The sequence below is a fragment of the Morus notabilis genome, unplaced genomic scaffold (genome assembly GCF_000414095.1).
Source record: "Morus notabilis unplaced genomic scaffold, ASM41409v2 Scaffold707, whole genome shotgun sequence".
Lineage (NCBI taxonomy): Eukaryota > Viridiplantae > Streptophyta > Magnoliopsida > Rosales > Moraceae > Morus > Morus notabilis.
Genome location: NW_010359910.1, coordinates 49,221 through 66,763, shown reverse-complemented (window position 1 = coordinate 66,763; position 17,543 = coordinate 49,221). Strand labels below are relative to the sequence as shown.

General features: G+C 37.2%; 1 protein-coding gene across 1 annotated transcript; it reads left to right on the top strand.

The window, feature by feature from the left end:
* The first annotated feature begins 6,464 nt into the window (after positions 1-6,464).
* On the top strand, positions 6,465-17,438 carry LOC21385995 (E3 ubiquitin-protein ligase RFI2). Its single transcript, XM_024163812.1, has 6 exons — positions 6,465-7,009; positions 8,097-8,266; positions 8,909-8,967; positions 15,658-15,683; positions 15,884-16,268; positions 16,522-17,438. Exons 1-6 carry the CDS (start codon positions 6,832-6,834, stop codon positions 17,000-17,002), a joined length of 1,299 nt encoding a protein of 432 aa, XP_024019580.1. The 5' UTR covers positions 6,465-6,831; the 3' UTR covers positions 17,003-17,438.
* The last annotated feature ends 105 nt before the right edge of the window (positions 17,439-17,543 follow it).

Here is a 17,543-nt window from a genome sequence, read left to right as displayed (position 1 = left end):
GGAAAGATATTGGACGGTGACTGAGGCAGGATATGTTGATTGTCCACAAGTTGTTGATGACAAAGTTTGAAGAAATAAGAATGAAAATAAACAACTAATGAAGTTAAGTCTGGGATTTTTAGGGAATTATAACTTATTTTTCATTTGTGAGCGGTGGTAAGCGAATATCCGTTGCATGTAGACTCAGATATTCCTTGCCCAGAGGGCCTAGTAAGAATAAAAGTAAGAGAAAAAGAAAAAAATAAGTCAAGATTTGAGATAAATTAAAATTAATAGGTCAATAATTTACATAAATTAATAAATAAATTAAATTATTATTTTCGTCCATAACTTGTCAGCTTATTAATTTTTATAATTAAAAATTAACTTATATACTTTTTTAAATTTTTTATATTGATCTATTTTTTATTATTTTTTTAAAAGTAAATCATGTGTTGACTTTTTGACCCCTAACATTGACCGCCGCCTTTATGATGTTTCTCTCTAGCTATGCGTACATACATACATACATAGTCAAAACCCATAACTCATGTAAAACAACAGTTAGAGCTCATGTAAAACGACAGTTAGAGCTTGTTTAATTTATTAATTTAAAATTTTAATTTAAATTAAAATATGACTGTTTTTAAAATTTTTTATTGTAATAAAATTTAAATTTTAAACTTGAATCGATGAAATAAATAAACTAATAAATTATTAGAGAAAAAAGAGAGAAAAAATGATAAAATAAAGAAAGACAAAAAACTTTTATATGAGATATTCCACAATTGAAACTGAAATTTACGAGAATCGCATGTAAAAAATATTTATGTAGGGACATTTAAAAATAAATTAATTTAACAAAGTAATTAAAAAATAATCTTTTGAATAATTATAAAAAATTATTTAAATGATATATATTTTAAAATATACAAAAATTAAAGGTTAAAATATGCACTAAAAAAATTAACGAGGAAAAAGAAGAAAAAAAAAAGATAACTAAAAAAAAAGATAAAAAGAAAAAGAAAAAAAATAAAAGCTAAAAAGAAAAAACGGGTGGAGAACCCATTCTCCTAATAGGAGATAAGTATAGATATAGACATATGTATTAGGGCGAGGTTCCAATGGGTGCATCTTCACCGTCGCGTTTTATATTCTTTATTTACTTTGGTTGCAATAGTTTCATGAAAAGGTTTGGGGTGGATTTTTTACGACATCAATGATTCTTCATGTTTCCAACTTTTCGCTGCTTTCTTCGTCGTTTTTTCGTTAAGGGGGCGCCGGCAATAGACCTACAAATTAAAAGAACTTTAAACGCTTCAATTAAACAAACAATAAAAATAAAAATAAAAAAACTTTTACACGTGTATGAAGAGTGAAATATGGTCTCGTCTTCACATTTGTAGAGAAGTTGGCCAAACGTGAGAGATACTTTAAAGACTACTCTAATTGCATTGGTTCGCATTATCAGTTAGTCATGGCTAAGAACATTTTGAATTCTCCGTGTCATAAACAAGAAAATGATTTCTTGGAGAGTTTTGTAAAACATTGATACACGTCATCATCTTGATTGTTAACATTAGAAACTTGATCCCCAACATAGATTGTTTGATCTCAATATCTTAAAAGAAAAAAATGTTTAAAGACATCACTAATACTTAACATCGCCATCTAATTAAAAGTGGACTCTACTCGTGAGTCTCACGCCGGAGACTTTTATTAATGAACCACGGAACTTAATAGCATTGCTCCTTGGAAAAAATCAATTGGCCTCATCTCTTTTCGATTCCCAACATTGTGGTTCGGGGGTTGGGGCTAAATGTGCATACATGTTTGTGCAACATTGAGAGTATGTTTGGTAGGAAAGAAAAGTAGAAGGAAGGAAGAAGGTGGAGGAATTTTGGGAGGGAAAATGAAAATATAGGTTGTTTGGTAGGAGAGAAAAGAGAAAGGAAGAGAAAATGTAGTAGAAAATAATATATGTTGGCCCCACTATTTTTTTTTCTTTCCACAAGTGGGCAGAAAATGGGATGAAAAATGAGGACAACTCATTAAAGTGAGCAAAGTTATTAAACTATCATTTTCTCCATTAACATCCAAGCAAAAAATTTAAGGGCATAAAAGTAATTTATGAGTAAGATTTTTTCTTTCCTCCCAATTTAACTTACCATACCAAACAAGTGAAGGTAAGCTCATTTTCTTTCCATCTTCTCATATCAAACAATATAAAAAAAAATCAATTTCCTTTCCATCATTGTTATTTTTCATCACTTCCATATTTTCTTTCTATCCCATTTTCTTTCCTTCCTACCAAACATAGCATCAGGGTTACTTTAGTTTTGGATCTCACCACATTGATACCGAAGCCTTTTTAATTTATCGAAAGTTTCAACATACATGTTTTATTATTATTATCATTATTATTATTATTATTATTATTATTATTATTATTATTATTCCAGTAGTGCAAGCGTAGTCTAGGACAGGGATGTACTCCAACTAAATATTCCACCAAAGAACAACCAACTAAACCCACTTACTCAAGCTATGTATAAATTTGTTGCCGACAAAGACAAAATTTTGTATCGTTTCTCCTTTGCCTATACAGAACTGCCAGAAGGCAAGCCATTCACAGTTCATCTTAGAAACATATATTATTGTAATATATATATATATATATATATCCCTCGAGTCTGATTACATTATCTCATTTCTCAAATGTGAAATTTGACAATTCTATAAAAAGAAAAACAAAGTGAAATGTGACAAACTACTCAATCATAAATATGAATATCCATTGGTTTTGCTATATAATTATTGGGCCAGTTTGGACAAAATGTCCCATTTTGACACTATTTTGTTCATTGGGGTGGGGAATAGCCTAAAATGAAGTATGGAAGGAAGTTAGAGAGTTGAAACTTATAAACTTAAAACTGAGGCCCGTTCATTTCGCTGATTTGAGTTTAGAATTCGAGTTTTGCTACAGTAAAAAGCTCTCACAAGCAGTCACATCTAACTTTTTTGCTACAGTAAAAAGTTTTCACATAAAGTCACATCTCAACTCGAATCAGCAAACTAAACAGGCCCGTCTAGGTATTTGTTGGAGTCGAATTTCATCTTTGCCTCGTTCATATCAACTGATATTAGCTCGACCCATTAGAACAGAGAAGACAAGATTCAAGGATCAATCTATTATTTAATGACTAAAATGAGGATTTTTTTTTAAGGGCGGTGATAAGAATTTATTTCTTACGTAAGGTTTCTAGAATTATGGTGAATCCCGTTAGGAGATCAGTTCAACTCTTAAAAGTCGACTCATTACGATTATAAGCTCTGGTGCTGATATTTCATCAGGAGTTATATTGATTGCAATAAATATTTTCTAATATTCATTAAACTTTTCAGTTTGGGAATTAAAGAGCGTATATGTGTTTGAATTGAAATGCACATAATTTGGTGGATATAATTTTAGAAGGAAAATTGATTTCAACCAAAATAAAGAAGTATTTTTTGAACTTAAATACATGATCGTAAGTGAAATCAGGTAACTAGTTTAGTTGTCTTTCTCTATAAAAGAAAAAATAATTCCTTACCTAGCAAGTGTTTTACTATTTTTTTTGTCCTCCATTCACGTTCTTGCACTTCCTCATACCCATACCTTCCTACAACAATTTCTTCCATTTCATCTTTTGCTTTTTTTTTTTTCTTGTATTGTTTGCAGAGCATCGGATCGTTCTAACTACTTGATGCAAATTTTCCATAAAGAAGATAAAAGTCAAAGAAGATAACGATGACTTTAAGACACTATGGACTCTACATTTAACTCGAATCACGTTTTTAACTCAAATTCAAGGGGGGAGTTAAATTCGGATTTTACATTATTTGGCTAATTCGGATTTAAATTTTAACTTAAATCTTGTTTCAAGTTTTGCTACCAAATATTAATTTGAATTAAAAGTACAACTCAAATTGAAATTTCAACTCAAATTAAGGACAAACGAATAGTTTATAAATCATCTTAAAAATGATATTAAATTGGTTATTAACTCTAAAAACAAAAGTTACTTTAGATTTCAGTCTACAAAACCTACGTGAATTAAACAATTTTTTGGGTTTCTCCCTCGATAATAGTAAAATTGTTTCCTTTAGTACAGCTGAAAATGCTATTTTTCCTCCTTTTTTTTTCCTTAAAAAAGGGGTGATAAATAAATTAGGGGATACATTATTTTAATAGTTAAAGACCGGGTTTTTATGCCTTGTCCCATTGGTTGGGCTATGTTACGCACGTGATCCAACACATCGCCGGACTTGGCCTGTGGTTTGGTTGGGTGGTTTACAAGACTCAAACCTAACCTTATCAAACTTCAAGTTATTTCTAATCTTAGTTTATATATTGACGTTTTTCGTCTTCCATTTGTAATTCATTATTATTTATTTGTTTTGGTAGACTAATCTTGTAAATTCTTTCTTTGGATAATTTATTGGTTAAAGGCGTACGAAAGTAAGGATCATTTATTTGAGCCCGTTTGGTTGGAAGATTCGTTCTCTGATTCGGATCATGGTTCATAGTTCGCTACAGTATTTTCTCTCATAAAAAACACACGTAAATCGAAAATAATTTTAATCTCATAGTTCTAATCCATAAACCAAACGGGCTCTACATAGATTTTTATAATATTCTTATTACCAATATTTGTTAAAATTTTTCCAACAATCACTTTTTCTTTTTTTTAGCCTGGAATTTTCCAACAACCTACCAACCACCAAACTTTCTTGATTGCTCATATCTTTTTATTTCAGCAAGTTCTTATATTCACTCCTTCCTCCCTCCCTCCTCTTCCCTTTATTATTATCATTATTATTATATTTATTATTATTATTATTATTTTTGCTAATGATCTTCCCTTTATTTATTTATAAGGTCATGTAAAATACTCTTATAGCAATTTTGCATTGTCCATATTCATTTTTGGTTGAGCTCCTTTTTCATTCATTTTATAACGAATGGGCTTCTTATTTTTTGCTCCGTATTGTTATGACTAATTACAATTCCTTTGGATACTAGGGCTCTTTACAGGTATAGCATAATTCAATAGTAAAATTTAAATATAAAAAAATTTAAAATATTACCAGAGTAGCAAAATTTGTTATCATTGAAATAACGTTTTTATCATTATATAGTTTAAAATTAAAATTAAAATGTGACACTATTATGATAACTAATATATCTTTTTTATTTTTTTGAAATGATTTGCTATTTTAGTAGTATTTCAAAAATTTTATAAAATTTTAACCAAAGGTATTGTAGTGTAATTACTACTTTTACGATTTAGGATTTTAAGCGTAAAAAGCAAATATCTAATAATAGTTTCCTTTTGTTTGTGTTTTATAATAATAAGTAACTTGCTTGTAAAGCTAAGAAAAAGTTTATTTTATATAAAAAAAGCTAAGAAATTTTTTTTGGTAAGGAAAATCTTGTATCTGATGATGACAACAAAGAGTCTACATTCGGGTTATATTATCTATGTAATATATTTGACACTCCTTCTCATTTTAGAAATTTTATTAATTAATTTAGTCAAACGTAACGTAAATTCTCTACTCTTATACGTTGTAATAAGGGATCATTTTTTAAATTGTCTATTGTACTTTTCCCATTTTTTTAATTTATCAACAAAATAAATTACATTGTCTACGAAATATACGCTTAGATCTTATCTTAAAATTTTTAAAGAAAAAAATCATTAAACCTCTTTTTTTTAAGAATAAACATTAAAACTCATTTTTTTATAGATTCAGAATCATAATTCATAATTATTATCGATTTATGTGTATTTTTTATGAGAAAAAATACTGTAATAAACCACGAACTATGATTCAAATCATGACATAAATTCTTGAACCAAACACACTCACTCTTTTTGATTAACCCAAGAAAGTAGTTTCTTCTTTTTTTTTTTCAGGGGAAACTAATACATAGATTTTCATTACTAAACATTTTTTTTTTTTGAGCAGAAACATATTATTTTACTTTACTTTTACATAACAATTAGAAATTGACTATATATGTCTAAAAGACCCTAAATATTATCGTTACTCCTATCGCATTTATCCATTTTCCACCACAAAAGTAAAGTAAATAAAGAAAAAGAAATCATACATACCTTTTTTTTTCAAAAAAAAAAAACCTACTACTAGTGTAATTTAGGATTTTGCACTAGAAAATTACAGTAACTAAAGAAAAAGATACAAAACCATTAAAAAAATCTTTGATATCGAAACCATAGAAAAATCCACCTAGATTTTTTTTTTAACAAAAACAAGCACAAGCAGGAAACTCCATCCTAGCCGTCCATCACATTGTCATAACAGTTATAGCTGCCCATAGTTACTAACTTGTAAGTCCAATCCAACGGTGGGAATTCCCCCACTGACTCACGGATATAGAGAGAGAAACAGCCATAAAATTGAGAAAAGCAAACAAAGCCGTGTGAATTATAAAAGAGAGACGCACAGAGAGAGAGAGAGAGAGAGAGAGAGAGAGAGAGACCAGGAAAGGATTTTATAATTTTTATTTTATATTTCTCCATGAGAAAATTTCGCATCCCAGAAAAGAAATACCATCTCTGACGCATCGTCTTCGCTTTGCTGAAGAAAACCAAAGAAACCAAAAAAAAAAAAAAAAAAAAATCCAATCAAATTCCGTAACTTCCCAATTCCCGGACGTGACGACGTCGTTTCACCATCCGCATCTTCATTCCTTGTCGCCGGACAACTTTTTTTCTTTGTGAGATTTCAGACTTCGTAACGTCGCTGGGACGGTGACTAGGGTTTGCTGACTCTGAAACTGGTATGGGATTGGGGAACGATGACGATGTGGTGATCGAATCCGCCGATGGCGGTTGTGGCGGAAAGTCCTGCCTTGGCGGCGGCGGCGGCTCCGTCTCCTGCTCGATTTGCCTCGAGGCCGTCTCCGATAATGGGGATAGATCCTGGGCCAAGCTTCAATGCGGCCATGAATTCCATCTCGGTAAGTGATAATCGCCTTCGGATTTGTTTATGGTAATCTGTTTGTTTAGATTAGAATTTCTAAGATCTGGATTTTTTTCCTTCTTTTTAACCTTTTGATGAGGTGTTTGGTTGATTAGGAAATTGAATTGTGCATTGTAATTGTTATTTCATCGCTAATATAGCTGATTTTATTTGTGTTTATTTATGCATGTCTAGCTATCGAAATGTTTTTGCTGATTAGATCATTTTTCTGGAATTATGTTTTAGCTTGTCACTGTTTGACGCAGTGAATTATTAGCTAATTTTATATTAGATTCGGTGATTTGATGATGTATGGATGTTTGTATTTTCTCTGAAAACCTGGAATAGAGCATTTAGAGAGAACTTTTGCTTGGGGTGAGGATTTTTGGGATAAGTTGGCAATTGTTAGATGAATTTTGATTGGCTATATTGAAATATTTGTGATTAACATGGCATCACAAACGACTTTAGTGTTAGAATTCTGTGAACTATTCAATTATATGCATTAAGTAAATCACATAAAAACATGATTTTCAATGGGATTATTCTTCTGATAGAGAAATTCGTAGACTTTTATATTATGAATTCTGAATATGCAACTTTTACATACTCAGGACCTCATACTCTTTCTGCCTGAAACTACCCTCTCACTCTTATCCATGTCCAACAATTTTCCCTCAAGTTTAGTAAGTCCCAAACTGCGGTTTATTTGTGATAAGAGGAGTCTTTCAGCATTGTGATTTCTTGTATACTATAGACAATATCTACAAGTTGATTATTTCCGTTATGTACACTTATAGTTATTGTTGTGCAAACAAGTTTACTGTCTTGAGCAAATGTGAATGATGTTTCTGCAGTCTCCTGGTTACATTTTATTTCATTTTAGATTCATTTATTTCAATTGAACTACATTTTTCATGACATTGGTTTTGGAATTTGTGAGCATCTTTTCGTCACGATATTGCTATTTCCTTTATATTTTCTTTTTTTTTTTTCAGAAAGTGATTTGTTGTTAATCAGACTATAAGTTCACTCTTGTGCACTTCTCTCCCCTTGATTATTTGTTTTGATTTTTTTCCTTTCAGATTGCATTGGTTCGGCATTCAATGTAAAGGGTGCCATGCAATGCCCTAATTGCCGGAAGATTGAGAAAGGCCAATGGCTTTATGCTAACGGTTCTCGCTCATTTCCAGAAATTAGCATGGATGATTGGGTTCATGATGAGGATCTATATGATTTAAGCTACTCTGAAATGGTAAAGAGTGAACTTTTATTTGAATTTCTTCTTAAGTCTCTTTTCTTTTTGCTTTTGTTATTTCTATTTCAGGTGACAGTGTTTTTAAGCCAATGAGTAAATTCGTATATCATGGTTTGTCTTATGCTCACGTTGCTACTTTCTCCCTGTTGGTAGAATCCAATTCATTAGTGCCACATTTTGCTTTGTGTTCTATATCCACTTATTATTACATAATATCATTCATTAGTTATGCTTTCATATGGCAGCGCAACTTCTAGAAGGCCCAGCCCATTCTAAACATAATATTTGTAGGGATTTTTTAGAAAATCAATTTAGAAGTTAGGTTTAAAAGGCTTTTTCTGTGAAGAGTGATGTAGTTTCTATCAAAGTATGTAAACCAAAGGCATTCAATAAGATTCATCTGTACCATTCCATTGGGTAACTCAAAAAACGTGAGATCCATGAGACCTCTGGATTATTCTTTTTTCCATAGTCACCTGCATTTTCAGGTACATATTTCAGACACAATTTTGTTTGATCATCTAGGTACTTTAGGATGTGTATGTGCATGAACGTTGTTTTGCAAAGAGATGGATAGATAGAAAGCCGCATGAATTTGATCTGGATCTAATAATGTTTGGTTTCATTTTCTTTTTGCAGTCCTTTGGTGTTCATTGGTGTCCGTTTGGCAGCTTAACGCGACTCCCTTCATCATTTGAGTAAGCATGATCTCATACTTTTGAGCTTAGACCTGGGTTAATGTGTATGCTGGTAGTTTGTGATCAGTTTATTTTCCATTTTTGTCTATGTTTTCACTTTTCACTTAATAAAGTTTTTGTCCCATATTTCTGTACATTGTTGTCAGAAGTTTGAGTATACTACATGTAACAAATTTTGCTTGTGAGCTTCGCAAAATGGAAAATTGCCTTTTAAAATGCTCATGGGAGCCAGTCAAGACTCAACTATTAGAAATGTCTAGGTTGCAAGTGTTTAAAAGAAAGCACGTATATGATTGACACTTATAACCTTAGCCCATGTCAGAGTTTCTAATAAGCCAATGTCAGAGTTTGTTGTTCTGTAGCATATTGGTTGTCTTTTGCGAAGCATTAATGTTAAATCTGTCATGTTTATGATTAGAAGTACTATGTACATTAAAATTGAATTCATCATGTGTGTGTGTATGAATGTATCTTTTTATATCATAGGCTATGGGGCCTTTAGCCTTCCGTTTATTAGTTTTATGACCCTGTATTAGTCTATTTTAGTTATGAGATGTCTTTTTGCATGTATACATATAGGTATGTGAGCATGTGTTTGTTTGGTCTTTTGAGTAAATGTGGATGATTGATAAACTCCTAAAGAATACAAAGAACAGTTTAGAGAAAGGCTACGCAAGATTTATGCACAAACAAGCTAGGTCACAAGCTTGATCACTGTTATTAATGGCGGAATTACAGAATCACAGGTTTGGATATGGGGGTGTTCGAGTGACCCCTTGCACTCCCTAATCAAACTTGTCTAAGAAGTTCTGAGAATGATCAAATGAATCCCTTCTCATGCTTTTCTAGACTATTTATACTATTCCTCTTCCTACTAACTATTTCCCACTTAACAACCACGGCCTAACCAACTAACTACTAGCTATCCCCATCACATCATCCCCCTTGACTTGCCAACTCATTACTCTTCTAAGAAATACCTCCTTGATCTGCATCTCCACTGCCTTCCCCTGCTCCTGCCGCATTCTTCTCACGAACTCTCCTCCACACATAGGTAAAACGCAAAGGAGGCTTATCATTACCCCCGCCCCAAAGACGCACCTTGTCCTCAAGGTGGAAATGAGGAAACTAGCGATCGATGGCCTCATAGGGCTCCCAAGTCACATCATGTGCCGGAAGATGTTCCCAACGGATTAAAACCTTGAGTCAGAATGTCCCCCTGTTATGCGTTGGTGCATGCCCATTAAAGCCTCTGGTGTGACGCACAATTCCAAATCACCTATCAACTGTGGTGGGATCATAGACACAACTTGGCCATGGCCAACAGCGTGGCACAGCTGGGAAACGTGAAATACCAGGTGAATGGCAGCCTCCTCCGGCAGACAAAGACGGTACGCTATGATAGCAAAAGGGCCATAGAAACGTGGACTTAACTTCCCATTGCGGCGTCGGGCTAAAGACACCTGACGGTAGGGACGCAACTTAAGGTACTAGGTTGCCAACCTCATACTGCACATCTTGGCGTTTACCATCAGCCACCGATTTCATTCGCTGCTGAGCCCTAAGCAAGTGAAACTTAAGTAAGTCCAACATGGCATCTCGGTCCTGCAATTGCTGATCCGCCGAATCCACCGCGGACGTTCCGTGGCCATAGCGCAACAAAGGAGGTGGAGCACGGCCGTAGACCACCTGAAAAGGAGTAGTGCGTGCTGCGGTATGAAACGAGGTATTATACCAATATTCAGACCAAGCTAACCACTTGTGCCATTGCCCTGGTTTACCCGATGTGAAACAACACAAATAGGTTTCAACACACCGATTAACCACTTATGTTTGACCATCAGATTGTGGGTGATAAGCGGTGTTGCGCCCGAGGGTAGTTCCCATCTGTTTGTGAAGTTCCGTCCAAAAATGACTGAGGAATATACGATCACGGTCGGTCACGATTGTATGCGGAACACCATGGAGGCGAACAACCTCACATATGAAACACTTAGCTACCGTTTCAGCCGAGAAAGGATGCTTCAAGGCAATGAAGTGACCATACTTGCTAAGCCTATCGACAACCACCAAAATAGTGTCGAATCCCTCTGAACGGGGCAACCCCTCAATAAAATCCATCGAAATATCCTCCCACACCCGTTCGGGAATGGGCAAAGGCTGTAACAGGCCACTAGGGGCTAATGTGGAGGCTTTGCAATGCCGGCAAACGTCACATGCGGCTACATACAAGGTCACATCCTTCTTCATGCCCGACCAAAACCAATCCGCTGCCAGGCGTCGGTCAGTCTTAAGGACACCCGAATGGCCTCCTAGAACCCTGTCATGGTAAGAGTGAAGCAGTTTAGGAATGAAAGGCGAACCTCTAGGCTCTACCATTCTACCATTATACAACAACCGTCCCTGCACTAGGGAGAATCTAGGATAGGCCTCGGACTGGAGCTGTAATGCTGAAATAATCTGGCCGAGTTTCTCATCTTGCAACACCTGTTGCTGTAGCTCTTGTGTGTTGACAATGGAAGAGACCAACAGGGCACTCAACCCCGGAGAGTAGACAATACGAGAAAGAGCATCCGTGGCGCAATTTTCCTGCCCAGGTTTTTATTGAATCTCAAAATCATACCCCATCAACTTAGTGAGCCACTTTTGGTGCTCCACACTCACAAGGTGTTGTTCCAGCAAATACTTAAGGCTACACTTGTCGGCCAAGCATATATGGCCGCCACTTTTGAACTGCCAAAACAATGGCCATCAATTCCCTCTCATAAACTGATTTACCTTGAGCTCGCGGAGACAAAGCTTGGCTAAAGTACGCAAGGGGTTGCTGGTTCTGCATCAACACTACACCCACACTAAACCCCAGAGCATCAATTTCAAGCACAAACGGTTTTGTGAAATCAGGAAGAGCCAAAACCGGCACGGAGGTCATGGCGCGTTTTAAACAAGAAAAGGCCTAATCAGCTTCTGCAGTCCACTGGAACCCATCCTTCCGAAGTAAATTCGTTAAAAGCCCTGCGATGTGGCTGTACCCCGCGACAAACTTCTGGTAGTACCCCGTCAATCCCAAAAATCCCCGCAAGTCACACACGATGGTCGGGGTAGGCCAATTCAGCATTGCATCTATCTTGGCCGAATCCGCAGACACGCCTTTGCCCGGGACAATGTGTCCCAAATACTCCAAAGATTGCTGTCCAAAACTACACTTATTCGCATTCGTGAAAAGATGGTGCTGTTGTAAAACCGCTAACACTTGATCTAAGTGGCGAACATGCTCCTCCAAGGTCTGACTATAAACAAGTATGTCATCGAAGAAAACTAAGACAAACTTACGGAGGAAAAGCTCGCAACACCTCATTCATGAGTGACTGGAAAGTTGTTGGGGCATTTGTAAGCCCAAATGGCATTACCAAAAACTCGTAATGTGCCTCATGTGTGTGAAAAGCCGTTTTGGGCACGTCCTCCGGGTTGACTCGAATCTGGTGATATCCCCGATTTAAGATCAATCTTGGAAAAAATTGCAGCCCCGTGAAGCTCATCGAGGAGTTCATCAATAATCAGAATAGGGAAACGGTCCGGTACTCTGTCTCCTTGTTTAAAGCCCGATAGTCCACACAAAAACGCCAGCTTCCATCCTTTTTCTTAACCAAAAGAACGGGACTGGAATATGGACTCACACTTAGCGGGACTGAAATATGGCCTCACACTTGCTTGAATATTTCCTGCTGCCAATATTTCGCCGACCAACTTCTCAATTTCTTCGTTCTGGACCTGTGGATATTGATAAGGTCGTACATTAATCGGGGAAGTTCCCGCCTTTAGCACTATCGCTTGGTCCTTTGCACGTTCTGGTGGCAATTCTGCAGGCATCTCAAACACCAAAGCTCTACAGTGAAGCACCTCAACCAACTCCTCGGGTACCTTCCTATCGCTTTCCTGAGTACTCAACCCCATGTTGTTCAATTCAAGCCACAACCCTTGTCCCTCCTGACTAAACGCTCGCTCTAAGGCCTTTAAAGACACTGAAGACCTATTTAATCCGGGGTCCCCTTTCAAAGACACTTGACGGTTTTCCACAATGAATTTCATGGTCAAATTCTTCCAATTCACCGTCATTACACCAAGAGTCTCCAGCCACTGAATGCCCAAAATCATATCTGAACTTCCTAATTCGAGGCAAGAAATCCTCCACGACCTCTATCTCCTGCAAAGTGACCACAACACCCCTGCATACTCCTTTGCCCTTAACAGACATTCCAGTCCCCATAATCACCCCATAATCACACGTTCGGTCCACCGGCAACTCCAATTTCCGCACCAATTCAACAGAAATGAAATTGTGTAGCTCCACTATCAATCAAAACTATTACCTCATTTCCATGAAGTATTCCCTCAAGTTTCATGGTCTTTGGCGATGTAAATCCGACCACCGAGTTGAGTGATAGCTCGACCACTTCTTCCTCCGCCTCGGATTCTGCACCTTCATCCTTCTCCCCCGCACAATCCTCCTCTTCACGGATGATGAGAACCTGTAATTATCAATTCGAGCAACGGTGTCCAATGGAATACTTCCCGTCACAACGATAGCACAATCCTTTCTCTCTCTTCGCTTGAAGCTCTGTGTCGGTGAGTCTTCTGAACGGCGCCGACCCGCTCGTAGTGTCCTTTGGCCCACCGCCAAAGAAGAACACCCAGTGGAAATCGTTGGGTTTGATAGCTTTGGCCCACCGCCAAATGTTTGACTACCCCTTAACCCAAGCCCAGACGAACTATGGCCTCCCTTATTCCATGAATTAACTTGAGCCATTTGGGCCTTGGGCCCGCGAACCAATTGGTTACGCTCTTCCACCCGTTGGGCGAGCTCCATAATGCGGCCCAATCCACTGGGTTTCAACATGCAAATCTCAGCTCTCACCTCGGCTTCAACCCATTCACGAATGTGCTCTCCAAAACTTGCTCAGAAATCTTCGTTAATGGCGCGGCCAAAGTCTTGAATTGGCGGCGGTACTCCCTCACCGTTGTCTCATGGTGTAGCGATAAGAATTTCTCACAAAGAGTCCCTTCTTGCGTCGACCGGAAACGTTCTAATACCATCCGTTTCATCTCCGCCCAATCTCAGATCGCCCGTCGTCGATCTTCCCACTGGAACAAGCTAGGGCTTCTCCTTCAAGGCTCACCACTGCCACATCTAATTTTTCCATCTCCGACAGCCTATTCATGGTGAAATATCTTTCTGCCCTAAAAATCCATCCATCAAGATTTTCACCATAAAAAATCGGCATCTCTACCCTTGGAGTCCGAAACTCTGCGCAAGCCCCTCCCTCTCGCCATTTTGCCGATCTCTCACCTGTTCCCGTTGTCGGCACAACTGTTCTGCCGGAATCCCGTTTTCCACCTCCAGCGGCTCCCGATCTGCAGAACTCCGCTGCTTCAGCAACTCGTCCATCCTTGTCAACAACAACTCCATCCCTTGTTCTAATCGTGGTCCTCACATCCTCGCACAAAGATTCCATCTCCTTCAACAAATCTTCCTTATTTCCCTCTGTTCTCTCCTTTTCACAGTCGTCGGTTCTCTTCGTCATCCCGGGAAAGTGCTCTGATACCAATTGATAAACTCGTAAAGAATACGAAGAACAATTTAGATATGGGGGTGTTCGAGTAGGGGTGGCAATTCGTGTCACGTGTCGTGTTCGTGTCGTGTTTTGATCGTTTCTTTCTAAATTTGCAGTCAACCCGAACACGGCCCATGACACAAAATTTTTAAAAAACCGCAACACGAACACGACACGACCACTTTCTTCCTATCGCTTTCCTGACGTGTCACGTACACGAATTTTGCGGGTTAAGGTTGAGAAAAAAGAGATTCGGGTCACAATTGGGTCGACCTGAAATTGACACGAAAATTGTATACTTTTACTTAGTTTTTTACATACTAAAAATAACTTAAAATTTATAACACACTAAATTACAATAACATCCATTGAAATTAAGCAAATAATAGTATAAGATTTTGAGTATAACTATCATGATATCACAAGTTCATAATAAAATTTAAAATATGAAATGAAAAATATATGTATTTTTTAGTTTTTTATGAGTTTCGTGTCATGTTCGGGTTAAGACGGGTCTAACCTGAAATTGACCAATGATTTTCGTGTCAATTTCAGGTCGACCCAATTGTGACCCGAATCTCTTTTTTCTCAACCTTAACCCGCAAAATTCGTGTCGTTTTCGAGTCGTGTCGTCGTGTCGTGACCCATATTGCCGGCCCTATGTTCGAGTGACCCCTTGCACCCCCTAACCAAACTTGTCTAAGAAGTTACATGTTATTTTTCTCACGGAAGGATTTATTCAGATAAATGTATAGTTGTAATCTGTAATTCATCTGAATTTGATATTTGGTTGGGACTTAACTTGCATTTTATCTAGTTCCTATTCGTCACTAATTTAGTGCTCATTGTTTATGAAGAGAGAGATATTCCGTTAGTTGCTCTGCTATATTCAGTACTTTAAGTTATAGACTTAGTTCATAAAAAGGTTTGGTGCTTTTAATTCTTGTACAATTAGAATTAAGGGTAAGGTTTTCTTGTTTCCTTCTTGTTGTTGTTTTTGTTATTATTAAATATTTTCGTTCTTGTTCCTGAGCCTGACTTCTTATCCTTCAAGTTAAAAATTTCTCTTTTTTACTCGCAGGGACGGGGAGTTTTCACCTTCTGCATGTAAGTTCTTTTCTTCTTCTTTTTTTTTTTTTTTTCAATTATACTTTTTTGCTTAACTGGGTATGTAATTTTCTCGCCCCCTCTGGTTTCTATTCTCTTTTTCATTTTGACTAAGACATTTAATGGATCTCTCTCTCCCTCCAGTTTCTATTCTATTTCATTTTGACCAAGACATTTAACGGAGTAGTGTTGCAATGCAGATCATGATCTACTTGGACAGCATGCAATTTTTGCTGAGCATACAGCAGTATCCTCAGCCACACACCCTTGCCCATATATTGCCTACATCGGGCCCGTTCATCCCTCATCCTCAAATTCCAGCGGAAGTGTTTCAGATGCTTCTAACTTTAACAATCACTGGAATGGCGCATCCGTAACTAGTGATTTGCCAACTTCTTATGCTTTTCCCGGTATGGATCTTCATTATCATGGTTGGGAGCACCATTCACCTCCATTTTCAACTAGCAGTCGTATGGGTGGTGCAGATCAGCCTTCTATTCCGCCTGTTAGTCAGCGACCATCTAGGGCCAGCTCTGATATGCCAAGATTAGGGTCTCTTATGCATCCATTCCTTGTTGGTCACAGGTACTTCCTAACAATTTGAAGTTTGTATTTTATTATGGCATACTGTGCGTACTCTCTGATAGTCGATGGAGGCATGGAGCTCCTTTAACATGTTTGATGACCAATAACGAAGGAAATAACAAAAATCATGTCTTTGGAGTTTGGAGCAACAATTTCTTGAGATATTTCCTTTTTTTCCCCCTAAGGTGTTTCCTTCTTTGCAAATTCCTTTTCTTAATCAATCGTCAATGCTGACTATACATTCTTTCTGCAGTTCTAGTGCTAGAGCTGGGAGCTCAGTTACTTCTTCAATGATTCCTCCTTATCCAGGGAGCAATGCTCGGACCCGTGATAGAGTTCAAGCTCTACAGGCGTATTATCAACAACAAACACAACCTAGTAATTCACCAACCATGAGGACGCCCGTCATTCCCAGCAACCGAAGATCAAGCAATCATAGAGGGTCAGCCCAAGTAGGACCTGTGGCCTCATCATCAGATCAACCTAGCAGTTTCTACTTTTTCCCATCAGGGTCATCAGGTCGTAACTTCCAAGAAGCTGAAAATCCTTTATCGAGTCGACTTGCGTGGGAAAGAGAGCACTACTTGTCTGTATTTTCATCAAACCAGGTCGACAGAGAGCCAGGGTGGGGTGCTTTTCACCAGGCAGCCGGTGGGTCAGATTCTGCTCTAAGATCCAGCGGCTTCCGACAATGGCATGGGTCCGATAGAACATCTTCACAGCATCGGTCATAGGCTCTCATCGTTATCCTTGCTGGGTGAAGCAAAAACTTGCAGTACTATGAATGAAACCAAAACATTATGTAATGCTTTTGAAAATGATATGCATGCCTGTGTGTGTCATATACATGACAGGCTCCAAATACTTTTGGAGTTGCCCGGAAAACGATCTTTCCGGTAATCACCAGGTGGTGTGACGGACTCTTGGCTTCCTCTTAGTTTCTTTGCCTTAGAGGACATAAAATAAGATTACATGTTGGATGGCAAGGAATGGGCCATTTTATCCATCAAGTGACCCTCGCTGCTAGGTTAACAGTAAACCTAGTGCTTTTCAGGACAAGTATAACTGGTGGGTCATTTATTTATGTTTGAAAAGCATTTTCATCAATGCTTTTGTTTCCCTGGTGAACCATTTGTTTTGAGTATATAAGAAATGACTTTTTGCAATGAAGCCATCTTGTTTTGTTTTGCATTATTGCTTCTAGAATACAATAATATTGCTGGCAGATTTTTTTTTTTTTTTTTTTTTTTTTTTTTTTTTTTTTTTTTTTTTTTT

Excerpts from the sequence above, each read along its gene's own strand:
- LOC21385995 (XM_024163812.1), top strand. The coding sequence starts at position 6,832 with ATGGGATTGGGGAACGATGACGATGTGGTGATCGAATCCGCCGATGGC. Across the intron at positions 8,968-15,657 it reads CGACTCCCTTCATCATTTGA|GGACGGGGAGTTTTCACCTT; the intron begins GTAAGCATGATC and ends TTTTACTCGCAG. Across the intron at positions 16,269-16,521 it reads CCATTCCTTGTTGGTCACAG|TTCTAGTGCTAGAGCTGGGA; the intron begins GTACTTCCTAAC and ends TTCTTTCTGCAG.